Genomic DNA, 19186 nt, shown 5'->3' with positions numbered 1-19186 from the left:
CTGGTGGCCTCCAGGATCACCGAGTGGCCTATGTCTCTCAGGGAGGCAGTGAGGACAAACTGCCCCGTTCTTTGTGAGGTTTTACAACCTGGGCCTCCAAGTGCTCTGCCTGGCTAAGTGGCAACCACCTGGCTTCCTTTGCCTCTGAAATCCATGATTCTATTTTAACAGAAGCCCTCAAACAGAACGCTGAGGGGAAATGTTCAGAAAAGAGGTTTGAAGTCTTCTGTAGCTTGGTTCCAAAGCCAGGCTGTTTTGTTCCTGTTCACTACTGTTTCAGTAAAAGGCTAGCAGTAAACTTGGGGGTCACATACAAGTTTGGGTTCCCCACAGTTCTGGATGTCTTCATCCAATTGCTAATTCAGAGGAGGTTAATTTGGGGACTATTAACTCCCATCCGGTCCATAGCAAGTTTCAGGGGGTCTGTGGGGCCCTGTGTACTTTCGCCTGTAAGCATCTTTGCCGCAAGCACTTTCGCTGCATAACTAATTGACCCATAAGGCAATTTTGCTGTAGAAAATAAAATAAAAGTAAAAGAGGGATATCAAGAGGGACATAATGAACAGAAACAGAGTCACAGATGTAGAAAACAAACTTATGGTTACTGGGGGTAAAGGAGAGGGGAGGGATAAACTGGGAGATTGCGATTAACATAATACACGCTACTATATATAAAATAGATAACTAATAAGGACCTGCTGTATAGCACAGAGAACTCTACTCAATACTCTGTAATGACCTATACGGGAAAAGAATCTAAAAAAGAGTGCATATATGTATGTATAACTGATTCACTTTGCTGTACACCGGAAACTAACACATTGTAAATCAACTAAACTCCAATAAAATTTTTTTTAAAAAAGGACACAGTGAAACATAAGAAATAACAATTTAAAAGACTTTATTGCAAAATACAAAATATTTGAATACAGTTTAAACGTGTGTAGATTCATGGCACTACTGTGCAAATAACGGATTTTATTTTGTGGGTTGTTCCTAAGTATTTGTCTTCCAAGTCTTTCATTCATAGTATTTTATACCTTTTTCTTTCTTTCTTTCTTTCTTTTTTTTTGGTTTGTTGATTCATCTCCTCATTCGGCAGTGCACTTTTTCGTTCTCGCTAACATTTCTTCCTTCATTAAGAGAGGCATCGGTTTCCAAATACAGGGATGCATGTTTGTACCTGAGCTTCGTGTTGCACTGTGAAAGCCTCTACCCTGTGGTGTATTCTTGGCATCTTGTCACATCTCTAGTGACAGATGTTTCAAAGTTCTGTGGGAAATGTTGGCTCAACTCTGCACCCTCGAGGCCTTCTGCCTCTTTCTCCTCCAATGTAGTGTGTTTCAAAATAAGAAACCAACTCTTGGGGCAAATGATCGTCATCGGTCAGCTGGATAAAGACATCAGTAACATCACTGACTGGAAGAAATGCTAATGCATTTCAACCAGTGGAAACCAAACTGTCAAACCAAAACTTTCAACTAGTTATTTGATCTTTCACAGAAAAATTGTCTTAATGCCAATTAATTACGCAGCAGGGAAGATGTTTATGGCAAAGAAGCTTACAGTAAACAAAACAGAACAAACAAAAACCACCTAACATGGTTCTATGGACCTCCTTAACTGTACATGAAATTTTGTGTCCAAGCTTATGGGCATTTTAAAAATTTTTATTGGCGTATGGTTGCTTTACAATGTTGTGTTAGTGGGCATTTTTAGTGAGGAAAGGTCCATAGTACTGATCGAATACTCTAAGGGGTATGGACTCCCCCCTCTACCCCAAAGATTGGGAAGGAGACTCAAAGATTCTCTAAGTTCGTGGGAAGTGATGGGAAATGTGGAGATATGCTTCTTAGCAGGCACTGATCTTCCGCTTCTCCTTGTGGACTTTCATTTTCTCACCTATAAAACGAGGTGTCGGGTTGCAGGTATGTGAAAGAGCCCTCAATCCATCTCTTCCAAAGTGGGATGTCAACAAATAATGCCTAAACCAAAGCAAATCATGAAGGCACAACATGGGCATGTGTTATAGAGATGAGATAATGCCAAGAGAATCATTTTAAAAGAATTCACAGTGGTTGCCATAGGGAGCAGGAAAGTGACTAGGGAATGTCGGGGGACCAATATTTTTATTAAAAGCCTTATAGAACCATCTGACTCTTTAAACCACGTACAAGTGTAATTTGAAAAATTGCCAATTGAATTTGAAAATTAAAAAGACTGAGGCAAAGAAATGAAACAGAACAACAAAAAAAATAGGACATTAAACCAGCTTACAAAGAAAAAACAAACAAAATCCCTTTTTCGCTTTTCAAAACCACCATTGGCTTGAGTAGGAAATGCCCAGTTGTGATAAGTGACTACCAGATGGTTGGTCAGGTAAGTTTTACTGCAAATCATTCCCAAGAGAGAAAGGAGATGTGAGTCTTCCTCTTGCATCAGTACCCTGGTGGGCCGAGAATCTCAGAGGCACTGGGAGAAGCTGGGAGAGAGGGACATAGGAGTTGAACAGTCCCCTCGTTGTGATGTGTCCCGAGACACCCTGAGTCTCAGTTTGGAGTCTCAGGCTCCTCCTGGAGATGAAGAGGGAGGTGTGCCAGCAGGGTAATGAGAGAGCACAGCTCTGCAACGACTTTTTAAAAACTGAAGTGTAGTTAATGTACAATATTGTCAGTTTCAGGTATACAGCAAAGTGATTCAGTTATACATATATCTATATATTCTTTTTCAGATTCTTTTCCCTTATAGGTTATTACAAGATAGTTCCCTGCATATAGTTCCCTGTGCTATACAGTAGGCCCTTGTTGGTTATTTATGCAACGACTTTTTAAAAAATTTTATTTTATATTGGAGCATAGTTGATGAAACAATGTTGTGTTAGTTTCAGGTGTACTAGGCAATGACTTTTTAAAACTATGTTTTGCTGTCAGCACAAAGGACTTTTATGAGTGAAGGGTGTGGAGTGGGAAGTGATAGGTGACTTTCATTATATTCCTGGCAGGACCTCTCCTCCACATTGCCACTGCCCCTGGAATTCTAATTCAGATGAGGGTGGCAGCTCCCTCAAAGAAAAACTTTCCTTTGGGGATTAGTTTTCTCCTCTTTATGTACTGAGGTGAAACCTTCTCCAGGCTGTGTTGTTAAGTGGGAAAAAGCGAGATGCAAAACAGGGTTTCCCGTATGTCAACATTTGTGTGCAAAAAGGCAGGGGGGACAGAATACAGAGACCTGGGTGTGCAGCCACACTGTGCAAGTGTTCCCATCAGCTGGTGAAACTGACTGAGTCTAATGAAGCAGGGAGTTCGGGTGGCAGGAATCACTTTCACTGTGTACCTCTTGGTGGCTTTTGAGTTTTGAGCCTTGTGACTTTATTACCCATTCAGGTGATGAAATTTGGCTTCTCTAAGATATACGGGAGGCTTCTGATCAAGAAGCGCCCTCCCTAACCCCTGGGCCCCTGCACAAAATCACTGCCTTGTGCTTTGTCTCCCCTGGGAGCACAGTTGCTCTGAGAAGCAGTTGTTCTGACACAGACTCTGAAAAAGGTTTTTTTTTTTCTAATTAAAAAAATGTTTTTTCTTACAGTTTCATTGAGATATACTTGACACACAGCACTGTATAAATTTAATATGGACGGTATAATGATGTGACTTACATACCTCATGAAATGATTATCACAATAAGCTTAGTGAACACCCATCATCTCATATAGGTACAAAATTAAATAGAAAAAAAATTTTTCCTTCTGATGAGAACTCTTAGGACTCTCTCTCTTTTTTTTTTTTTTGTGGTACGCGGGCCTCTCACCGTTGTGGCCTCTCCCGTTGCGGAGCACAGGCTCCGGACGCACAGGCTCAGCGGCCATGGATCACGGGCCCAGCCGCTCCGCGGCACGTGGGATCTTCCCGGACCAGGGCACGAACCCGCGTCCCCTGCATCGGCAGGCGGACTCTCAACCACTGCGCCACGAGGGAAGCCCCTCCTAGGACTCTCTTAACAATTTTCATATGTAACGTCCAGCCGTGTTAATTATATTTAGCATGTTGTACATCACATCCCTAGTACTTATTTATGACTGGAAGTTAGTACCTTTTGGTCATCTTCATCCAACTCCCCCTGCCCTCACTCACTGCCTCTGGTAGCCACAAATAAGATCTCTTTTTCTATGAGTAAGTTTGTTTGTTTTTGAAGTATATTGACCTACAACACTATGTTAGCTCCTATTATACAACATAGTGATTTTTTTCTATACAATTAAAATGTCACCATCCAAGGATATTAGTTATTGACTATATTCCCCACACTGTACATTTCATATCAGTGACTCATTTATTTTGCAACTGGAAGCTTGTACCTCTTAATCTCCATCACCTATTTCTATCCTCCCTCCATGCACCTCTCCTCTGGAAACCACCTGTTCTCTGTATCTCTGTTTCTTTCTTTTGTTAGGTTTGCTCATTTGGTTGGATTTTTAGATTCCACATATACGTGAAATCATACAGTATTTGTCTTTCTCTACTTATTTCACTTAGCATAATACTCTCTAGGTCCAGCCAGGTAATCACAAATGGCAAGATTTAATTCTTTTTTATGGCGGGGTAATATTGCATATATATATCTGTGGAATATATATATATATATCGCAGTTCTTTATCCATTCACCTATTAATGGTCACTTGGGTTGCTTCCATATCTTGACTATTGTAAATAATGCTGCAATGAACATAGGGGTGCATATATCTTTCCTAATTAGTGTTTTTGTTTTCTTTGGATAAATATCCAGAAGTGGAATTGGTGGATCATATGGCAGTTCTGTTCTTAATATTTTTGAGCAACCTATAGATCAATACTGTTTTCCATAGTGGCTGCACCAATTTACATTCCCACCAGCAGTGCATAAGGATTCCCTTTTCTCCATGTTGAAAAAGTCTGAAGTTCTGGGCATCCAGCTCCTTTTAATTTCACCCATTTAAAAATAAAATCTGCCATGTTTTCTCTAACTTGTTCAAGCTCAGTTGTACTTACTTGCTTTTTTGCTTTTTCTTCTTTGCAGGATCCAAGTGGACCTATATAGGTAAGTAGAGATCTTAAATACTTTTTTGAGGAGATGACTATTTAATGAGAAAGTCAGAAACTTCTTGATCTGTAGAGGTTATTTTGGGGGGTTGGGGAGAGCAGTTCTGGTATTGTTAAAAGAGGGCACAACGTCCTCTCTAAAGACTTGCTCCACACAGGTCTCAGACAGCTCTTTCTCCAAGCAGCTGAGCCTGCTTTGTGCATTTGAACTGCGAGTCACAGTGTAAGGCTTTCAGATTCCTGCAAACCGCCCAGGTGAGGATGCCCAGGTTACCTTCAGACTGCAAGGGCCCTAGGCAGGAGAGTGCCCTTCTCCTCTGTAGGACATTTATTCTACAGTAAACAAAGAATAAAGGGCTCCTTTCTGAAAGTTAGGCTCAGGCCCGAGAACTTAAGCTGCCAGTGTGTCTAGAATTAACTTCTCGTTGCCGTGTTTGTAAGCAAGCAGTGATGGTCAGTCCTTAGTGAAAGAGGAATGCTTGTCTTAAATGGAGAGACAGGGACATCAAGTGTGCACAGAGGTTTCGAGATAAGCAGCTTGAAATCGGCTTAGCTCATGTATTGCAATGAATGGGAATTGGTCATCAGCTGGCGTGGGGATGGGGGTCAAGCTCTAGGGTCCGCTGGCAAGCGCAGGAATGTTAATAATGACTTGTTTGGGACTGAGTGACGAGGGATGTGCAAGAGACATTGTTATGGGGAGCAGGAGGGTGGAACTGGCCTCACTGGCACAGGAGGGGTGGTGACAGACTGGGAAGTTGATTACTACAGAGGAAGCAGAATCCAGAGAAAGATCTGCCTTGGATTTGCTAGTTAGGCTTTGGATGTTTGTTAGCCCGAGAGGCAGAGAAAAGTCCCTGAGCTAATCAACCAGCTACCTCCAGGCCGAGGTCTCCTCGGCTCTAGCATTGCATGGCTCCACTGCTACTAACATCCCTTACGTACTTATTATGGGCAAGGCACGTTGCTAAGTGGGTGGGTAATTAGAAGCATAGGCTGTGGTCTGTAGATGGGAATTACTTAAAGCTCACAATTCCAAGCAGAATATAATAGGTAATAATAGCAGATAACAAGTAAACGATTCAGTGCTCTGATGGTTCAGAGGAGGACGAGAGGGCTAGGGCTAGATGGTCAAGGAAGGCTTCCTGGAGGAAGAGGGTTTTCAACCGGACCTTGGAGGATGGGGAGGATTCAGTACGATGGGAAGGAAGTGCTATTGGCCAAGTTGATGATGGTATCACATGAATGGAGGCAAGAAAGAGCAAGAGGGCATTTGAGGGAAAACATGTAGAGAAGTCGTTACAGGGGAGGGATGGACTCTAAGGTCAGAAAGATAGGTTGGGTCATGTATTAAAAGACTGCAGCAGGTCTGTAAGTAAGGATGCTGGCCCATCTCCCATCTCCAAGCTATGTTGTTAAATGAAAAAAGCCAGGTATTAGTGTGTATATGTGGCACCATGTGTGTACACTGTAACTTTGTGTTTGCACAGAATTTTTCTAGAAGGATTCAGGAGAAACTGAAACAGTAATGGCCCCTGGAAAGGAGTACTGAGGGACTACGGGTCAGCTCTGGGAGGGAAGAGTTACTTTTCACTGTCCGTAAAGTTTGAATGTTTATCCTGTGCTTGCCTTACCAAAAAATGCAAAACGAAACAAAATACTAAAAAAAATTTTTTTCAACAATATTTAGCTAATACTTTAAATTATCCCAAAATACAGAGAGAAAAACATGAGACACCAGCAGCCCTTTTTTTTCCCCAAAAAACACTAACATTGTGTAACAGGAAGGCATTGTTGCTGTTCTAAAGGCCTATATTAGACTTTCTACTAATGGCACCAACCACAGGGTTACTGTCAGGATCGAATGGTGAGATCCATGTGAAATGGGCTGGCATAGTATTGATACTTGTTCTACAGCAAGCACCCAATAAAAGTAGACTATGACTATTATTATCAAGATACATTGTTTTCTTGGAATAGATTTTTACTTCTCTCAAAAATAATAATAGTTTTGTGTCTACACGTTTTCTTTATATGAGAAGGCAATTTGACGCCTGTGTATCTCATCATTATTTTTTGGAGTTGAATGTTATTTCCCTCACTACCACAAATAAAAGCTTCATGTGTGTCCATCTTTTGGTAACATGTTGTTAAAGCTATAATGATTGCATTGTGTCAACAGTATTCTATTATATTGAGAGTGTTGTATGGACTTCTCTAAGGTGAATATATTTCATTAATAAATATTGTTCTAAATTAAAAAAAGAATCAGGGGTAGCATGGAGGGGGAGGCCAGGCTCTTCCCACTTTGTCCCATGGATGGAGGGGCGGGGCAGGGGGTAATTTGCATTTTATGGAGAGTAGGGGATGGTAGGTGGTGGAAGAGGAAGGATGGGAGGGAGGCCGGAAGGTGTTTGGCCTTTGAAGAAACCCGATTCTGTGTCTTAACGTCCAGTTTACAGTGGCGGCAGTTAAGAGGGAAGGGTAGGGCAAGAGACCTGACAAAGGAGGAATCGGTGCAGTCTGGGGATCAGGGCCCCTTGCGCAGGTTCAGTTTGTGGGAGGAGACAGGAGCAGTGTAGGCACGGAACGAAGGTGGGGCTCAAGTTCTGGACCTTATTCCATATGGTCTGGAGGAAGCATGTGAGCCCTCGGGGTCTTGCTTCCTCCCCCTCTGTGACCTGGGGAAGGGGTTATCCAGACCAGTGTTCCTCAAGCTATGGCGTGGGCTCACCTGCATCAGAATCACCTGGAATGCCTTCCAGATATACGGATTTCTGAGCCGCAGCCTGGATCTGGGGGAGGGAGGGAACCTGAAAAACCTGTCTATTCCAGGCGATTCTTAGGCACTCTGTTAGAGAACCTCTGACCAGATGGTTCCCAAGACCTTTCTAGCCTGAGTCAGAGGTAACTTGCCCCACACCTCTTCTACTGGCTTCCCAGGTGGAGTGGAGACACAAGTCACGTCTCCCCAGGGCTCCCTGCGTCTGCGGGACAGCGCCCCTGGGCAGGGCAAGGAAGTTACGGAGAACAGAGAGACACGGTGTCAAGAAGGTGTAGGAGGAAAATCTTACTGCCACTTAGGCATGACATGGTGCTCCCCAAGGGAGGGCCTTTCTGTCCAGCCGTACCGACCAATCCAGAAGCACTTCTTCCTGGCCATTAGCGCTGGCCAGCCCTCTGTCCCTCCTGCGCACAGTTAGAGCAGCTCTTTGCTGAGGAAGCAGAGGGCAGAGTCTAAAGATGCATGGCATGCATGTGGGCGAGCACAGAGGCAAACCTGGTTTTTTATTAGTGAAATGAGCACACGTGATGTGGAGTCAGGTCAGTGGGGGGCCAGTGAAGGAGGCAAACAGGTCCAGGCTGGCAGCTGGCACTTGTGCTTCGAGTCACACAAGTAAACAGAGAGCCTGGCATAGGTGCCGGGGGTAGCGGGGGAGGGAAGAATGGTTTCCAAACAATACAGGCTGCATCGAATGGGGCAAGTCCAACCCAAGGCCACATGCTGGTTTTCCCAGGGCGCAGACCTCACAGCTACTTTTCACATAGATGCCGCTGAGTCATCCTACTCTGCGGGCCTCTCGCTTCCAGGAACACAGGATAGGACTTCTAGAAGCACTCGGAAAGAGAACTCGAGCCCCATCCCCTCTCCACACTGAGTCACCAGGCTAACCTCCCGGATGGCCCCCTGCAGACAGGAGGACCGTCTGGCAGCCAGGATGGAGCCAGCCCTGCCCCTGAGTGCTCCTCCCGGGTGGCTGGAGCAGCAGCTGGGTACGCGTTGGCATGTGCTGGGTCAGAGCCCTACCCCCCTGCAATCAGCCCCAATTCAATCCTGCTGACCCACCAACTCTGAAATGGAGGGCAACTGCAAGTCAGGCTGACACGTGAGAGAAGGCTGAACTCCAGTCTGCTCAAGTGCATCTATGCTGTTAGAAGGCAGGGTAGTGGTTGCCCTTGGGGTGCGGAGGTGACTGGAAGGAGGGCATATTGGTCACGTTTCGTCCCTTGACACGGGTGCTGTGTTCAGTTTGTGAAAATCCATCAAGCTGTTCACTTACGATACATGCACTTTTCTGTATGTATACTATATTCAATAAAAGAGTTAAACAATTCCAGCTGGCTGGGAGAGTCATCCTTACCCCAATAGATTTTTCAGCCCTCCCACAAGAAACAACCAAAAAACCCTCAGCGTGTTCAAAATAACAGAGCAACCAAAAGGAGTGACTGTACTGAAGCTAACGACCCAAGAACGCATCACGTGAGCAGAGAAGGGACATGGGGCTCCATCCCAGAGGATGCCAGACACTGCTCTGGTGCTCCTCCCATGTGAGCTAGTTCAGAAACAGACAAATACCACTGTTCATCATTTGGGAGAAATAAGACAAACCGTCATGGGAGATGAGATGTAAGGGGAAGAGGAAGCCAACCCCCCTCCTGGCAGGTGAACGAGTCCCACTTCTCCCCAAGTCAGGGCCTCGCAAGGCATCCACCCCTCCATCCCAGATCGGGGACGCTGGAAAGATGGCAGCTTAGCCTGGTGGTGCCGGGCACCGGGCTTGTAGGCCCTCCTGCCCAGCTTCTCGGTCCCGGGCTCTGTCAGGACTCCCTGTGACCAGGCACTGCCACCTCATTCCTTAACTGCTCTCCTTTCTCCCAGACAACAGACGCTCTGTCTTAAAGAATTTCCTTTGGGAATTAGGAAGGGCTCCTCCATTGGAGCGAACCTCATTGGTTCTCCAGGCTCCCACCTCCACCCCCTTCTGTCCAGAATCTGCTGGAATATTAAGTTACCATAAACAGACTATCTCTGGGGTTCAGGACATCCTTCCCAAGCTAGAACAAGACATGGAACACATGCAAGGAAGCTAGGAGGCTTTACTTTTGTAGTAGGCAAAGGCACCGTGTGACCTTCACGCTCAAAGGCAGTATAAAAAACAGATTAAATTAGAGCTAAAGGGAGAACTTAAAACAGCAGTTAGGGAGCATGTGCAATTAATAGGCTGATTTTATTACGGAGAACTGGCGTCTTTACCAAAGGCAGAGGCCTGGACAACTCACAATACCCCAGTGACTTCTCCCCCGTTCCCACTGCCATCCTGAGGATGAAGGACAAGAGGCACAAAGGACTCTTATGGGAAAGAGGGAGAGAGAACAAAAAAGGCCAAAACATGTTTTTCATACCGGGGAACTGAATCCCTAACCGCTACATCTTGGGGATTTCCCTTGAGGCTTAGCAATCCAACCTGCTGTGATTTATTAAATCTGTGCTATGGTTCCAGTTACTTCTAATTGAAGTTGTGACATCCAGGGTCTGCCTGGATGTGGTGTGGTCTACCCACTCGTCATTATTTCTCATCTTTCCTGAGTTGCAGAATTGAGGTTTGTGTGTTCTGGAGGATCTTGGCCTGTGGCTGCCCAAATGCCTGCATTTTCATATTCACAGCTGGCCTTACCAGCTGGGTGAAAAACTAGGGAAGCTGGCATTTGTTCCTAAAGACGGGTGTAGTGTCATGGGGGGCGAGGGACGGGTGAGACAGAAAACCAGGAGGAAGAAGTGGAGAGTGTACAAAGCCCAGAACCAGGCAGACCTCCTGGAAATAGCAGCTAGGCCACTTTCTGGATAAACGGTCTTAGGAAAGTAACAACCTCTCCGGAGCTCGGTTTTCTCAACTACAAAATGGGAGCAGTAATAGCATCTACCTCAGTGGCACCTGGATGGGCAGCACCAACATCACCTGGGGCTTGGGATGCCCTTCCCAAACACTCAGAGCTACAAGCGAAACTCATGGGAGGAGCCTGGGAGGAAAAACCCAAACCCTTCACCTCCTGTTCTTTTAGCAGCAAGAAAAGCACCATATATGACTCTGTTAGAAACGCAAATTCTCGGGCCCTGCCCAGATTTACCTCCAAATCAAAAACTCTGGGGCTGGGCCCAGCAGTCTGTTTTAACAAGCCCATCAGGTGATTCTGATACACACTCAAGTTTGAGAAACGCTGCTTTGCTCCAGAGTCACGGCGAGGATTAAATAATACACAGAAGCAGGCTCGCGGTGCCTGGCGAACAGGGAGCACGTGTAGCTAATCGTCTTCTTTCCCTTCACTTTACAGAGTTATGGTGGAATTCTATTAGCCAATAGATGGGGAAATGCCTGGTAAACTCCACAATACCAAACAAACCTGAGTTTTGTTAGAAAGGATCTACTTCTTCGTGCTTTTCTGAACTGCCTGAGTTTTTAACAGTGAGGAGGTATTCTTTTTATATTCTGAACAAACAAAAGGAGTTTCCCTTGTGAGAAAAAAAGTGCTTGAGCAAAAAACCCCAAGGGCGCCAAGACCTTGTCCCACGGGCGTCACAGGCCAGAAAGTTCTTCCCAGCCTTGTCCTTCAGACCAGGAGTCAAGCAGGAGCTCATCACCCGGGCACTTTCCTGGCATCTAGGCACCAGATATCTGGTTCCATAGCCGTGGTCACCTCAGCCACGCAGCTGAAGTCACTGGAGCATACCCTGCCTCTCTGCCCAGCCCACGGAGGCAGGGTGCTACTCCCCGCTGAGCCTCTGGGCTGAGCCTTGATTTAGGGTTCAGGAGTGGAGCTGGGAAGAAATCTGGGGCTGGGCTACTAGGGCTCTGAACTACATAAGTCCAGCCCCGTGCAGGGGCTGTCACCCACCTGGGGCAGAGACAAGCCTTGGAACTGTGGGCTGAGAGTTGGCTGGTGAGAGCTGGGAGTGGGTCCTGCCAGGGGCTCCGTCAAGCCTCTGGCTGTGCTCAAACTTGCCCTCTCTGCTTCATGCTGGTCTCAAGCCCCAGGCATTCAGAAGCCAGTTAAAGCCCTTGGCAGCCCATCCCCAGCAGGGGGAAAGAGAGGGAGCCCGTAGGGTAAACCAGCTTAGAAGAAAGATTGAAAGCAAAAAGGCTGAATTCAGAGCAGGTGTGTGATGGCGCCCCGGGCAGAGACTAGAAGGTCTCCTTTTCAATGGAGAATGGACCAGAGATCGTCTCAGCAGGCTCCACCTCTCCTTGAAGGGAGCAGGGGCCCTCTCTCCTGGTCTGTTACTGTCTTCCTCTGCAGGGGCGGCCACAGGGGTGAAGGGTGCAGGCACGACTGCGGAGCCCAAGAGCACAGCCAGACTCTTCCCAGGGTCACACCGCATGGCCAAGAAAGAGAGCCAGGGAGTGTTCTAATTTCATACTTTTACATGTAGCTGTCCAGTTTTCCCAGCACCACTTATTGAAGAGGCTGTCCTTTCTCCACTGTATATTCTTGCCTCCTACCAAACGTAAAACAGATAGCGAGTGGGAAGCAGTCGCATAGCACAGGGAGATCAACTCGGTGCTTTGTGACCACCTAGAGGGGTGGGATAGGGAGGGTGGGAGGGAGGGAGATGCAAGAGGGAAGAGATATGGGGACATATGTATATGTATAACTGATTCACTTTGTTATAAAGCAGAAACTAACACACCATTGTAAAGCAATTATACTCCAATAAAGATGTAAAAAAAAAAAAAAAAGAGAGCCAGGACCTGCTGTGGACAAAGACGGTATTTCGTTGATTCTCAGATGCAATTTTATTTTAGCATCTCTGTAAGTGGGATATATCTTATAATCCATGGCATCTAGAAGCAATGAAATATGGTAGCTGTTCCACAAATACTCACCAAGAAACACCCTGTTCGATGCTAAGAGCACAGAGAAAGGAGCTGAAATGATTTAACTGATCAACAATTAAATAGTGAAACAGTAGGGGCAAGAAAATGTAAAAATAATGGCTAGTATGCATGCTGTCCAACACAGCATATAGGAATGATGGGGAATCATATTAGATTTTGAACTGTAACTTCTTTCAATTTTCAGTCAAGCCACAGTTCACTTACACTTTTTAGTGGTGTTGGACCAGTATGACAAGTATTTGTAAACAAAATAAATTAGGTGCTTTTTTTTTTTTTTTTTTTTTTGGCTGAGCCACATGGCTTGTGGGATCTTAGTTGCCTGGCCAGGGACTGAACTGGGCCACAGCAGTGAGAGCACCGAGGCCTAACCACTGGACCGCCAGGGAATTCCCATAGACGGGCTCTTCTTCTTCTTCTTTTTTTTTTAACTCACAAAAGTATTCCTTTAAGGAACAAGCTTTCCAATGACCTGGCAAGCATTTAATTTTTGCCAACCAGGAAGGAACAAATACGAGCTGCCACCTCCTCATGTCCATAAAGGTTGACTCAGAACTGATGTAACTGTCCTATGTGACAGTTTTGTCCTTGTTAGAGATTTCAGTAATTAAGACGGGAAGCAGAAGCTTAGGTTATTTTCCTTATCAAAACTATGTTCCTTGGAGCCACAATATTATGATGGTTTTCGTGCTCTTGTACACTGGATGTCTTAAGCTGAGCGTAGTTTAAGGGATCCTTTCTAATTACAGGAAGGTACTTCTTTCCTTCAACACTGTGATCTGACCTGTGACAGATCTGTACTATACACTGTGTAAATGGCTAACAAGTCAATTGCAAACCAACTGAATGTACAAATCTTAGTGCTGGTGCTGAAATCTCTTCAGAATAGTCATCATGATCTCAAAGTTTGTTTCAAAATTTGAAAGCATCAAGTGTCAATCAAAACAGAAAATGAAACACTAATGAATGTTGAATTCTCATGCTTTAGGTGGACTTCCTTATTAGAGCTTTTTGTTCTCTGCTATTTTTACCGTACTGTTTCATTTAAATTTCCTACATGCTAACTTCAATTGTGCGATTGAAATAAAATTGCAGTATATATAAAAAAAAAGAACTGGCATGACTCTAAATAAAATGGCTCATTTAGCTCATCTTAACTTTTTAAATGAGTTTGTAATCATTAACTTGTGACTAGATCAGCTGTATGACTTCTGGGTGAATAGGAGACCCATGTAGATCTCGTAAGGATGCCCGTGCTTAGCTTCAGGGCAGATGGTCATGCTGCCCCCACCTTTTGGGACAGTTGGCTCAGAAAGGGCTCCTTGGTTATGATGAGGGTGAGATTTGCTTATAGCAGGGAATGGTGACGCTGGCTAATGGCGCCTGGTGCTTTTGTAGGGAGGCCCCTCCTTGGTACTCCATCTTCTGGGAACTGCATGAGAAGTGGAGAAAGGAGAAAAGGTGACTGTGAAGGTTGTGGAACAAAGAGGTTTTGTAGCAGGTCTGAGGCAGTCATGCAAATGACTGTTTCCCCTTTTGGCTTTGGCCACCAGGAAGCCCAGAGGCAAACTGGTGATTCTAACTTGAGTGACTGTCTATTCTCTTATGACCTGCAAATCTAAAGGTTCTTCATTGATAGTGCCCTTCTAGTTTATAGGTATTTTTCATGATCCTGAGCCAAAATGTTATACAAATAAATTTCTGGAATTATTACCTAGAAGGGACCTGAGAGTAATGGTACCCTACACATGCATCACTCTTTTTTTTCTGCCCTCCTCCATGGATACCATTGTTTAAAAGGTTTAACAAATTATAAATGAAATAGTTAGTTCTCCCATTTGTTATTAATCAAAGACAGATCTGAAAACCAATCAAAGTTTTTAGTTAGCCCAAGATAAGGATTCACATTTATTCCATAAACATTTATAGAGTAAATACAAAGTGCCAAGTATTAGGCTAGGTGCTGAGGAAATGATGAATAAGGCATGAATAAGACTGAGAATCTGGGAGGAGACAGTGAATTAGGCCTTACAAAGCAGAGAGATGAAGCACAGAAAAGAGTGCCCTCACTTGGGAAAGGATTAGAGAAGGCTTCCTGGAGGAGGTGATGTCTAAGCTGAGACCTGGAGGACATGTAAGAGCTAGCCAGGCAAAGGGCAGGGGCTGAAAGAGCCTTTGGGGTTAAGGGACAGACTGTGCAATGATCACCTAGGTTGGCAGGTTCTGGGCACTACCAGGGACCTCAGTGAGGAGCGCAGGGGCTGGGGAGATGGACCAGGGCCAGAGTGAGGGGCCCGTGAGCTGGCTGAGGAGTTGGGACCTCATTCTGGAGACAGCAGGGGGACAGCTGGAGCGTTCTAGGTGGAAAGCTGAGATAAGCCTTTTAGAAGGATCATTGTGGCTACAAAGTAAAGAGTGAATTGAGTGTGGAACACGGAAGGAAGGAGGCCAGATGCAGGAGAGGGGGATAGGGGTCTGAACCATGGGAGGGGCAACGGGGGTCCTGACCTGTTGATATAACTCAGCCAGAAACTAAGACATCTAATGTTGCGACTGGCAGGAGCAGCCTGACTGTAGATGAGAGCCCATCTCTGTTGGGCTTCGTGAAGTATTCAAATCAGCATCCAGGCTGCCACTGCTGCCTAGGTGGGACCCTAGTGGGGAGCACTGATGTGGCCAAGCCCCACACTCATTTACAGATGAGGCGAGGAAAGCTCAGAGCTGTCAAGTGGCCCAAGCGTGAGAAGCTGAGCCAAGACTGGAATTTGTGTCTCCTGATTTCCGACTCGTGTATTTTCCTAGTCATTTGGTGGATGCTCATTTTATGCCAGGCATTGCGTACCCTACACAACACATCACAACACGGCGCAAAAGCCACTGAGGAAATGCAGTGATTTTTTTGAAAAAGTAAATAATATAGACTTGCCAGAAACAAATTATGCCAAGTTAACTTGCTTTTCTTCCCTACATCAGAGTAAAAGGCTTAGTGGTTAAAGAAAACACAACAGACTTAATACCTGCTGACATAAATAAACATTTGATATGGTTCCTTGTGACACACTCAAGGGAAATGTAGATCAAAGACCAGTGTGGTTGCTAGGGAAAAAAATCAATACAGTCAAGTCATGGTCACTGTAGGCAGCACACGGCTGGGAGAGATGTCAGAGGTCCTGCAGGGACAGTAATGAATCAACACCGTTTTCGGATTCTTGGGAGTAGGATGGACAGCTGAAGGAGTGTGCTGGTTGGAATCAGAAAGATGAGAGTTGGAAGGAAGAACTGGGAATAGACGACACGCGTAAGTGAAGGAAAAAAGCAGATCAAAGAGAGCGGGTGGACCTGGGGGTGGGGAGAGGGGCAGGAAGTAGCTCCTGGTGAGGAACACCGTGCGAGCACAGCAAGACAGGAGCCCCAGCAGAGACTGAATGAGGAGAGCTGCCTGCCCCGTGCTCGGTCCTGGTGATTCAGGAAAGAGGTGTATGCACGCACTTACACATGCACACATATGTGTGCTCGCATGCATCCACGTTCACGTGTATCTACATTCTTAGATGTGTCCACACTCCCGACACTCACACCTCCATCTCCTACACCATGAACTTGGAGTGAGCCTCTCCGCCGGTTTCTGAGCTACGGGAATGTGTGTTGACATCTCCCTGCTTGGAACGGTGCTTGGGTAAGAACTTACAGCCACCCCTCAGTGCTTCCTTTTGGCAGTTTCCCAAGAGCCTCCCAGCTCTTGAGAAACCTTTTGGTGTAATGCTTAAACATCTCTGTCAGCAAGGATGGAGCAGGGAGTGCCCCAGTGCTGAGAAAAACTGAGCATGGGAGGTCTGCAGGGAAGACTGGGTGTGCAAAGATGTCTGGTCAGAAACCTTGTTACGCCGTGGGGAAAAAAATGGAGAACTGCAGGACTTTAATACTCTTCCTTCACTTAATTGCCTTGAGAAGCACAGGTACCTCTGGGGTTAATAACCAAGTGCTCGCTCTCCAGCTAAGGCTAACGTGCTAAATGGTCACTGGAGGATGTTTTCCTCCCTGGTGGTTTTTGAGCACAAGCCTGCTGCAAGCAAGGCAGTATTCGAGGGGTACGGGATCGAGCAGGAGCCCTTTCTAGCCCCAAGGGGGGTTATCTAGAAGGAGAACATATGCACACCATGTGGGGACTGACAGCCTCCCCTAAGGCGCCGCTCGGGCAGAGGCAGAGAGCCCAGTCCAGGAGAGGTGCTGAGGAAACATTTGTTGAGTGAACGAGGAAAGAATGGTTTGTTTCTCTGTTTACTTTTGGCTCTGGGAGTAAGGGAAGGCACCAGGGAGAAGGTGGCACTTGATCTGGGATGGCAGGATTTCAGAGGTGAAACCAGTCTGAAACGAAATGCCACATCACCATGCATATCTCATTAGAAGTAAAAGGAGCCAGGCAGGGAGCCCTAGATTTGTTTTCCGGAGAGGTGAAAAGGAGAACTTGCTCTAAAAGGTTGGAAAACAGCCCCTAAGGGCGGCGGGCGGAGGGGGGGGGGGCTGCGGAAAGGAGGAATTGAGACAATTCCATTCAGAAGGGCCAGGGAACCAGGATGTCTTGTAAGTCCATAACAAATAGACACTACAGCTACCATGTTTATTCCTCCCAACAGCCCTGGGGTCCTGCCGGGTGGGTACTGCCACTTTCATTTTGTAAGCAAGGCTCAGGGAATCTAAGAGATATGTTCAAGGTCACACAGCCAGTAGGTGGTGGAGCTGTGATTGGCAGCTTGGCCAATGGCTCCAAAGCCCTTGACCTTCCCACTGCACTTCACACCCCTCTGGAAGGGAGACAGAAGTAGCCTGGATGGGGACTTCCTTGGTGGCGCAGTGGTTAAGAACCCACCTGCCAATGCAGGGGACACGGCTTCGATCCCTGGTCCGCGAAGATCCCACAGGCCGTGGAGCAACTAAGCCCGTGCGCCACAACTACTGAGCCTGTGCTGTAGAGCCCACGTGCCACAACTACTGAGCCTGTGTGCCACAACTACTGAAGCCCGTGTGCCTAGAGCCCGTGCTCCACAACAAGAGAAGCCACCGCAATGAGAAGCCCGCGCACCGCAATGAAGAGTAGACCCCGCTCTCCACAACTAGAGAAAGCCCGCATGCAGCAACGAAGACGCAACACAGCCAAAAATAAATAAATTAATTTTTAAAAAAAAGTAGCCTGGATGAACTGGATGAAGGCTTTCAGGTGTGAGAAGAACCATCAAACAGCAAGTTTTCCCCCTAAAAGGGAAAACTGAGGGAGCAGCTTTAAATAACAGCAAAAGCGCTATAGGTTAGATATCAGAAAGGACTTCCTCTTTGTGAAAGCTGGTAAGTGAAGGACGGGCTCAACAGCAGGCCAATGTTTAGAGACTAGCCAGCCTCCCTTAGGTCAGGTTCCCCCGTGGGTAGCTGCAGAAAGCTCACGTCTTTTACCAGATCCCCTCTTTCTGTTATTTCCAGACCCCCCAGGAATGTTTACAAGGTCACAAATCTCTCCATTGCTGCTTCTCCCCTCTAGCTCTGGACCATCGCCAGGGCTTGTCTGCTGGTCCCCTCTCACCACCTCATAACTGCTGCTGCCGCCCAGGCTCTGGACCCTCCAAAGGCTGCCGCCGGGGAGCACGTGAGGGTCAGGGTCAGCGGCAGCCTGGCTGCTTACTGGCGCTGTGACTTTGGGCATGTTACTCAACCTCTGTGCCTCAGTCACCGCATCTGCTAAATGAGAACATAGCGCCTCTGTCGTAGGGTTGTTATGCAGATTAATTAATACCTGTTAAGCATATAGAATGGGGGTTGGTGAACTATGGCCCATGGGCCAAATCCAGTCCACCACCTGTTTTTGTGAATAAAATCTTCTTGGAACACGGCTACACTCACCTGTTTACATATTCTCTATGGCTGCCTTTTTTTTTTTTTTTTTTTTAACAAAAGCAGAGTTGGGTAGTAGTGACAGAGATCATACAGATCACAAAGCCTAAAATATTTGCTATCTGGCCTTTTGTAGAAAATGTTAGCCAACCTTTGATATAGAATGATGCCTGGCACGTAGTAAGTGCTCATTAAATGGTAGCTTTAAGAAAAACAACAACTCACTAGGCTTTGGAGTTTAACAAAATTTGACTGAGGTCCCAGGGTGATGCAGGCAACTACAGCCTAAGAGGAAAGTCAGATGTCTCTGTCATCAGTACTCCCCGAAGGCAATGATCGTCCCCGTCCCTGGGGGTTTCCTACCATCAGGTCGTAGGCGCCAGTCCTGCTCTCCTGGCCTGGAGCCCTGACTGTGTTTCCCCTCCCCTGAGGTTAGGCCTCCATTCCTCTTTCCTGCCCCAGGATGACTGACAGCGAGAGCACCTCATTCTTTCTAGAAGAACATCCTCTGCAATGTGTGATCTGCTCTTTCCTTCTGTGTGGCCCAGCCGAGACAATCA

At 46.2% G+C, this 19186-nt stretch overlaps 1 protein-coding gene across 2 annotated transcripts in view; it reads left to right on the top strand.

Moving 5' to 3' along the window:
* CA12 (carbonic anhydrase 12) overlaps positions 1-19186 on the top strand; it is a 60252-nt gene that overhangs the window by 2816 nt on the left and 38250 nt on the right. For both annotated transcript variants that reach the window (XM_065872571.1, XM_065872570.1), the window contains exon 2: positions 5054-5074. In XM_065872571.1, the coding sequence (XP_065728643.1) occupies positions 5054-5074 (21 nt within the window). The remainder of the gene's footprint in view (positions 1-5053; positions 5075-19186) is intronic.

The sequence above is a fragment of the Phocoena phocoena genome, chromosome 2 (assembly GCF_963924675.1).
Source record: "Phocoena phocoena chromosome 2, mPhoPho1.1, whole genome shotgun sequence".
NCBI classification, from domain to species: Eukaryota; Metazoa; Chordata; class Mammalia; order Artiodactyla; family Phocoenidae; genus Phocoena; species Phocoena phocoena.
This window is presented reverse-complemented; position numbering and strand designations above follow the sequence as displayed.